The sequence below is a fragment of the Cynoglossus semilaevis genome, chromosome 14 (genome assembly GCF_000523025.1).
Source record: "Cynoglossus semilaevis isolate Cse_v1.0 chromosome 14, Cse_v1.0, whole genome shotgun sequence".
In the NCBI taxonomy this organism is placed as follows: domain Eukaryota; kingdom Metazoa; phylum Chordata; class Actinopteri; order Pleuronectiformes; family Cynoglossidae; genus Cynoglossus; species Cynoglossus semilaevis.
This window is the reverse complement of record NC_024320.1, coordinates 13,089,938-13,098,892: the sequence shown is the minus strand read 5'-3', so window position 1 is coordinate 13,098,892 and position 8,955 is coordinate 13,089,938. Positions and strand designations below refer to the sequence as shown.

Genomic DNA, 8,955 nt, shown 5'->3' with positions numbered 1-8,955 from the left:
GTTGGGAGTGTTGTTTCAAGCCTGTGTACATGGAAATCCAGTTTTCAAATAGTATCTAGTAACTTAAGGTAAACAAAGCTTTTCTTAAGTGGCTCAAACCCAGGTTCCCCCAGGTACCTGTTGTATTTTCTGGTCGTCTGTGTCAAAAAAACTACAACTGTGTCCTACGTTTTTGTTCTATTTCATTCATTTATTTTTAAAACTACTTTACAACTATTGGGAAAACCCCGAACTGTGCCTTTATACTGGGCCTAGAACAGGACAGTTTCTCTGCTGCAGAGAGAGAGAAAAGCTGTGTGTTTAACATTAAAGAGTGTGTGAGGAAAACAGCAGAAAAGATCCAGAATAAAAATCTAGATTATTTCTTTTACACATCCACTCTCATCACTGTTGATGTCAAGAAGAGGTGAACAGATTACAGTGTTAAACTCTGTGTGTGTGTGTGTGTGTGTGTGTGTGTCCAGTGTAAACTTACCCTAAAGAAAAAGCAGAATTTCTTTTTAGCAGGGCCGTAGATAAGTGTGCAGGGGTGGGTTTTAGGGGCGGGGCATTAGTCAGACAGGGAGTAAGCCCATCTTTGTTAATGTTCTTGGAGACCAACAGGAAGTCAGTGATATGTGCAGGTCTGGTCTCCAGGTGGTGACAAACGAAGCAGAAGTCACTTCAAATTTACGAACGAATGTGTGTTAAGCACCGCCTACACTCATGTGTCCCCGCCCCCGTCTGATAGGAGTCTGTAGCAGTGGGCACGTCCCTGCTATAGGCAGTCCTTGCACAAAGCCACTTGTCCCTTCATGTAGTCACGGCAGGGACAGACGCGCCGCAGTGAAGGGTGAGCACCAGCACAGCTGAACAGCAGCAGGTCTGACTGAAAGATGCAGTGGTGCTGTGAGTCGCTGTAGGCCGGGACCATGGTGTCGGCGCTCGATTCCACGGTCTGACAGTCCACGCCGTACCTGAGGAAACAGGCCCAGACTGATCATGAGCTGGAGAAACAGATCCTGAAGGAAACCAGTAACCAGCTAACTTAGTCTCTGGTACGATCACACTGCACTTAAACCCTGGCCTGTTTAGTTTAACACAACCATGACATAAGTGCAGGAATTGAAGAAAGACACACACACTCAAAGAGTCTCTCTTTTTTCAATTTTTACAGCATCGGCTGCCGCCTAGTGGCAGGGTATTTAATTGATTTTAAATAAGGAAAGCACTTATCATTGTGACACAACAGACCTCTGACCGACAACCAACCGACCACAGTATGTAGAACAAATTAAAGTGAAAAATGAACTGTTTGTCATTGTGACACAACACGCATCTGCTTTGAACCAATCACGTGAGCAGGGGGCAGCTTAAACACCCGGGGAGCAGAGTGTGGGGTCAGTGCCATGATCAGAGCACCTCAGTGGGGACTAGGCTGCTGGTGGACTCGAACCTGAAACCTTCCAGACCCCAGTCTGCTTCCTTATCCACCACTGCACCACAGTCTCATTGAAGAATAGTTTTCTGGCCAATTAAGACATTGGATACATTAACAAAGCACAGCTGAAGATCTGACGACCACTGTGATGTGGAGTCACTGATCTGAATGACCAAGTGTGTGTGTGTGTGTGTGTGTGTGTGTGTCTTACCTTGCCAGGTCCTTGTCCTTGTTCAGGTGCTGGAAGAAGGACGGCTCACAGATGAGCTGCTCCTCCTGACACACCTGCTTACAGGAGTGACCAGGCTCGGCCATCTTCACCTGCATGGCACCGAGCGGCGGCCACATCACCTGACCGTGGCAGAAGTCCTGATGATGGAAAACAAACTTGTTCAGCAGCAAATAACTCCCTCTACTGGACCAAAACTGTGACACAGGAGCTGTGGGTCCACTGCTGCCTCCTGTGGTCAGGTCAGTCATTGAGGTTAATGTGAACCAATAGCTTCAAACATCCATGTCAAAATGAAACACATTTAAACCTAATGTCCTGTCAGCCATGATCACTGAGGTCAAGGCAGTACCTGGTTCTGGATGAAGGCGTTGACTCTCTGCAGCATACCCTCACACGTGAACTCATACGGCAGGTACGGCTCAATCTGGAAACACACGCAGAACACGCAGTGCTGAGTGTGTGTGTGTGTGTGTGTAAGAAAACATGAGCTTTTTCTTCTCTTTTACAAAGGAATAGTTGAAACAACTGTTTGCTTTGTGTCTCCATTGAGTGTGAAAGTGCACGTGAGCGTGCACATGGTAGTCCACGTGGAGCCTCGTAGGCTGCAGCCCGACACGGGTCACAGATCATGTGCCACTCTGGTCTTATGAACAAAGCCATTGTTCCTCAGTTCTCTTCTCTTCATCTCTCTCTCTCTCTCTGTCGTTCCACTTCCACGTTAAGATTCACACGCGGAGGTTTTATTACTTTTTACTTTGCTGCTTTTTCATGAAGGGAAAGAATAAATAATTCAACAGTTTCTTACTGTTTTTGTTCTTCTTTTATCTTCATCACTCCAAGGTATTTCACTATGAAAGTTTACTCTGATATAGTATTATTTGGAAGTTACGCAAAGTTATCTATTCTTAGAAACTTCTCTCTTTAACTTTTATAACACAAATAAAAATGATTATTATTAATATCAATGTTTAATATAGACTAGACCAGAGGAGATTAGACGAGACAAGACTCAACTCACTCTAGAATAAACTAGACATGACCAGAGTAGACAACTAGACAAGATTAGACTAAACCAGATTAGACTAGATTAGATAAGACTAAACCAGATTAGACTAAACCAGATTAGACTAGCAATTTATATGAACCTGCTGTTAAAATTCTGACACAAAACTTGATAGATTGGAGGGTATTCAGTCAAAAGTATTTCCTCTCACAGGATGAGTAAAATGTGATGCCTGTTTCGTTTACCTTCTGCCTGAGGATGGAGCGGATGGCTCTCTCCACCTCAGCAGCGTTCTCGATGTCCACTGTCCACACGTGAGGTCGACCGATGTAGACCTCAGCGTACGGGTGCTGAGACGTCAGCTGACGAGAATAAAATCATCACAGACGGTCAGAGCGAGACGACAGAAACGATGAATGAAAAGACGACGACGGGTTAGCTTTAATCTGCTGGTTCTTCTCACCTCTCTCAGCGTGGGCTTGCCTTTGAAGAAGTCTGTGTTCTTGCTGCTCTTTGGTGGGTTGAACTTGGGGTTGAGAAAGACACAGCCGTTAGCGATGGCCTCCAGGGGAGCAGGACCCTCGTAAGGGAAGGACAGACCTACGAAGAGCTGCAGAGAGAAGGGCAGGTGGTTGTAAACACTGTTTTATTTTAGGGTATACTTCATGTACATAACAGTACAGTCACAACAGTAACAGGTGAGTTTTTTTCTTAGCATCTAGTGCAAACTAAGCAGAGAGGTTTTAATGGTGTTGTGGAGCTGGTTCCTGTTTGCTGATAGCATCTGTGTTCTCCTTGTTGATGCAAAACTCCCTTCATTATCCCTCCTTTCAGGTAAATATTGACTTTATCTACTGTAAAACAAGGAGGCAAGGAAACAGATCAGGGTCAGGAGAAGTTCAGGAACCTCTGTAAAACAGAGACACATGGAGGAAGCTGGAAGCTCTCAGGTTCCAGAGCAGCTCCATTACAGAGTCCACAGTGAGGGGTGTGATGTGTGTGAGCCTCTGTAACAATGACTAGTCTGTGTGGAAGAAAATCTCACACATCAACAGTTTCTTTAACAAACAACACAGAGCTGGACCTGGACACATGTCTGTGTGCTGGTTTGAGTGTTTAGAAAACAGGGCACCCTGTATCAACAGGTGGCAGCAGAGAGCCTTGTCTGCCTGTCTATAGCTCATACAGCAGTGATTACCAACCACTGTGCTGTGAGAGATCATTAGCTGTGATGTGGAAAATTCCCTTAATTGGTCCAAAAACTATTATTTATTCACTGCATATAATTTTTCTTTGCTCGTCACAGGATGAAAGGGAGAACAATAAAATACTCTTCTGTTAGGTGGCAGCAGACAAAAACAAAAAAGAGAGAGAAAAGTGAATGTCTTTCTTCAATTCCTGCCAGTATATCAGTGTTGTCTTCAACTAAACAGTCAAAGATTTTAGTCGATTATGAGGTCTTTTAAACAAGAAGATTAATATATTTAATTACATATACTTTTTGTTAGAGATAATATATATTTGCCGTGGCTCAAAAAAGGTTGGGAAAGACGTAGTAGACACAGTTCAACACCAGGAACAGGAGGAGACGCTGTGGACAACACAGCTGCTCAGAGCCAAGGCTCTGAATCACATTTAAATTCCTGCTTTGATTGAAAGATTTGAATTAACAGATTAAAGTGGCCAATCACCATCAGTGATGGCATTAAAATAAACTGCTGTACTAATGACCTTTTCAGTAAGGGGTGATCTAAGTAATTACTATTCGCATTGTTACAATGCTGTTACCCACAATTAAATGGGCGCGTTATAAACTAAAGCTGCTCAAACTGTTGTCACTCGACTCTCAGCCACAGGAGTGGATGAAATTAACACATACATATATATACATATATTTATACATATATTTATACATATATTTATACATATACATATATATATTAAATAAATTAAACAGCAATGCATCAACCAATCAGAACATTGGCTGATCTAGAATTAACCAATAAATTGACCAATAAATCGGAGATTACAGCCCTACAAATAAGGACATTTTCATTATTTATTTTGAATTTTAACAATAAAAAGAAAAAGGTTTTTCCAGACAAATTGTTTCATTTGTATTCATTTTTTTTTTTAAGACAAATTGTTTCATTTGTATTCATTTTTGAGAAGCTTTAATTTTTGAAGACTTTTTCAGAATCTTATTGTCATAGAATATTACTGTGATTAATGGTTAACTTTTATTATTGAAGATAACACTTTTGATAAATGGCTGCAATAAATAATAAAAAAATCTTTATAAATACTTGTTTCTGCAGTTCTGGCTAATGAAACCAGACATATATTTTTTAAGACATTTAAACTTAAATAAAGGAATGCAATAGTACAATCCCTGCTAACCTTTATATTGTAGCAATTCAGATATTAACACTTTTTGGGAGAAAAAACGAGTAACTATAACTAATTACCCAACACTGCTCACTGTGTTCAGAACAAAGAAGTGACTTCACTACTTCTATTTGTGTCGGAGAGAAAAGTCAACTCTACACCGCACACGTTATAGAAAAAATATTTTCTTCTAAGAGCTGTAAATCACTAATACAATAACTGATGTGGACGATGACATTTTCCAAGGAATTGTGGCTCAGATGTCACACGTATGCATGTCAGTGACTCACAGTACTGTGTGTCCACACAGTCAAGCCTCCTGAGGCTCATTAACTCAGTAAAGGAGCTGACTTTGTGGAACAACAGAAATCATTCACTTTTCTTAGATTACTTTAACATATTATAATACTACAACCTCAACAGGTGATAAGGAATTACAGTAAGAACTGACCTGAAAGAAGTTACAGCAAACACTTCTAAGCTCTGGATAATTTAGTGATTGATAAAAGTCATAAAACTCATAAAGGAGCGGTGACCTTGTAAAGAATATTTGGTTTAAGATAAAACCCTGTCAGCAGCTAGATGATAAAGGCCAATGCAAGGTAAGATTTAATAAGGAAACAATAAATCATCAGCCAATAAAAGACTGGGCTCCTGCTGCTCCTGCTGCTCCTGCTGCTCCTGCTGCTGCTGCCACAGGGAGAGTCACCTGAACTCACCTTGGTCTCTCTGAGCAGGAACTGCAGGTCTCGGCCGCTCAGTATGCCGTGGTTCTTGACGTAGCTGGGCAGGTGCACGGTGCTGGTGCCGTGCACGGTGCCATGCACTTCCATGTAGCTGTGGATGATGTCCAGGTAGTGTTTCCTGTCCTGCAGACAAAGAGGATACACAGGTGGTTTGAACAGGCCAGAGTTGTGATTATGTTTTCTTTTTTTTTGTTTTTTTTGTTGTTGTTGAATGTTTTCTTTTTTTTTGTTTTTTTTTTTGTTGTTGTTGTTGTACACGTTTCAGAGAAGTGGTGTTGTTTTTGTTTTTCCCTGATGAACCTTGTTTTCACTCTCTGAGCGTCTGGAACCACAGTGAAAACAGCCAGGAGTCAGTGGATACAACGACACGTGGGCTGAACTAAATGCTATACATTCTTTTCCCAATCCCTAAATGTGAGAAAACCAGAGATTTTACAGCACAACCCAGAAGAGGATGTTGATCATCAGCCGATTCTGTCAGTCTGTAAACATGACTTCCCAGTTTCCATTTCTCAAAATAACTTGTGTGACGTCCCTTTTCTGTGAATGCTGTTAGAATCAGTGTGCACCATAACTATGTGTACATGTGTGTACATGTCAGTTCATGGATGACCAGACTTCACTTTGTTTTCTGCAGATTCAAGAGTCATGTTGATGTGCACAGGAAGTCACAGTGACAGGTCTTTAAATTTAAAAAACCAGGACCAGGAGCCGCCTCAAAGGATGGACACAGAGTCTTCCCTGCAGATCAAAATGTGTGTGTTGTCCTGTTTGTTGTTGTTGTTGTGGTTGTTGTGGTGGTTGTTGTTGTGGTTGTTGTTGTGGTTGTTTTTTATGGTTGTTGGGGTTGTTGTTGTTGTTGTTGTTGTTGTGGGTGTTGTTGTTGTTGTGGTTGTTGTTGGTGTTGTTTTTTATGGTTGTTGTGGTTGTTTTTGTTGTTGTGGGTGTTGTTGTTGTTGTGGTTGTTGTTGGTGTTGTTTTTTATGGTTGTTGTGGTTGTTTTTGTTGTTGTGGGTGTTGTTGTTGTTGTGGTTGTTGTTGGTGTTGTTTTTTATGGTTGTTGTGGTTGTTTTTGTTGTTGTGGGTGTTGTTGTTGTTGTGGTTGTTGTTGTGGTTGTTTTTTATGGTTGTTGGGGTTGTTGTTGTTGTTGTTGTTGTTGTTGTTGTGTACCTACTAACAGCAGAACTGTAAAGTAACGTTCAAGTGCTGTCCTTCAGGAAAGTGCTTTAACCAAACACTGGTAGTTTTCACAGTAGCTCTGAGACAAACACACACACACACACACACACACACACACAATCACACACACACACACCCATCTATGCTGAGTCTGTAATGATTATAAGCAGCCTGAAAGGGAGACAAGAGCAGACTGCATGTGTGTGGGTGTGTGTGTGTGTGTGCACTCGACTCAGTGTTTGGTTGTAAGGTTTAAATTTCAGGTAGTCACTCGTCTCAGTCTCTGGAGGCAGGACTATCAGATGCCTGCAGTCAGCCTGCTGTAACTAAAGATGTGTGTGTGTGTGTGTGTGTGTGTGAGAGAGAGAGAGAGAGATAATTACGAGGCTGAAAATTTTTACTCTGCAATCTTTACACTCAGTCACTTGGGGTATGTGCATATAGGAGTTCAAAATGAAGGTTATTGGCAGACAACCAAACACACACACATGCACACCATCTCTCTCTCTCTCACACACACACACACACACACACACACACAATTCAGTAAAGACAAAATATACATTGTGTATTGCTGGCCACAGGAGGCGCTTGTCTCTCACTGCCAGTGGATCTCTCTCTCTCTCTCTCTCTTTCTTTCTGTCTGTCCCAAAGTCTCTTTCTCAGTCCTCTGTCCTTTTCACTGTACTCTGTTTTGCTCGCTCTCTCTCTCTCTCTCTCTCTCTCTCTTCCATACTATGAATTCGTCCCAGCTCTGTTTAAACACATCTCAGTCAAACCTCGTCCTGACTTATCCCAGCAGCTCACTCTTGTGGTTTCACCTTTTCAGCTCACACCGTTCACACCTTCAGATTCATCAAACACCACAAACCACAAACAAACTTCAACTCCTTTGAAGTTTATAAGCCGCTGTAATCCCTGGTTTAAGACATGAACGCAGAGTTGTGACCAGAGTTGAAACCCTTTTTTTTCTTCCATCCAACCAATAACACTGATTCAAATGTGACCCTAATGTCAGCCGTGACTAACAGTCACAGTGAATCTGTTGGTGAATGCAGTGATGAGTCCAACGAGCAGGAGATAGATGGATGGCCGCGGCCTTGTACAGCAGCAGAACGCTGCACTCCGAGGTTATAAAGTAGCTGGAGAGGTTGATTGAAGCAGGAGAGGAGGAGGAGGAGGAGGAGGAGGAGGAAGATTTATGGTGGTGTAAATCAGAGGGAATTTGTGAACCACTGGAAACAGGAGAGGTGGTGCTGCTGCTGTTGAGGGATGAGCATCAGGGGTGGAGCTACTGATGTAGCTCCCCCCCCCCCCAGGGTAGCAGTTTGACAGTCACAAATGAAAACAGCAATTACATCTGCTTTATAGCCACACTTTCAGTTAGACTCCGTCCAAGTCAGGTGCTGCGCTCCTGCCAAAAACACTACACACACCAGGAAATGTCCTCTGCTTTCTGATACTGCTGTGGTGTTTCCTGAGACAGTAAGAAAGACAAACAATTCAGGACAGATTATAAGGTATGGTCGCTGACAAAAAGATAAAAAAAAATGTATTGATGAGCTATAGGTGAAGGGATGATTTTTTCAAATTATGATTTGTTGTTAAATGCTAGAAATGACTAAAATATAAACAAGACCAAAATTCAAAGGTGCTCCTTCACAGTTCTATCAAAGCCAACATCATGGGTCACTAAGATGAACTGTGTTTGTTTACTCTCTAAAAGCAGTACTAGTGACTGTCCCTTTATACTGCAGGTTCTAGGTATCACAGAGAACCAGTTGTGTCTCATTACATACTCATTTTCAACACTGATGCTTATTCATTTATTATTCCCCGGACTTTACTTTTTCCACCAATAAATCCATCCATTATGGTTTTCATGGCAGTGTGAGAACTCCTCGTGGGAATGGTGAGGCTGCGTCCTGCCGACTGCTGAGGTTAAATGTGAGTGCACAGCACATCGTGCACTTATTACTGAACCTC

General features: G+C 42.1%; 1 protein-coding gene across 1 annotated transcript in view; it reads right to left on the bottom strand.

Annotated features, from left to right (window-relative positions):
* Positions 1–757: 757 nt before the first annotated feature.
* Positions 758–8,955, bottom strand: part of mgat5 (alpha-1,6-mannosylglycoprotein 6-beta-N-acetylglucosaminyltransferase) — a 44,997-nt gene continuing 36,799 nt past the window's right edge. The window contains exons 12-17 of the mRNA XM_008325203.3: positions 5,763–5,912; positions 3,119–3,265; positions 2,901–3,017; positions 2,002–2,076; positions 1,632–1,789; positions 758–956 (exon numbers count right to left, since the gene is read on the bottom strand). Coding sequence (XP_008323425.1) covers positions 758–956; positions 1,632–1,789; positions 2,002–2,076; positions 2,901–3,017; positions 3,119–3,265; positions 5,763–5,912 — 846 coding nt within the window. The remainder of the gene's footprint in view (positions 957–1,631; positions 1,790–2,001; positions 2,077–2,900; positions 3,018–3,118; positions 3,266–5,762; positions 5,913–8,955) is intronic.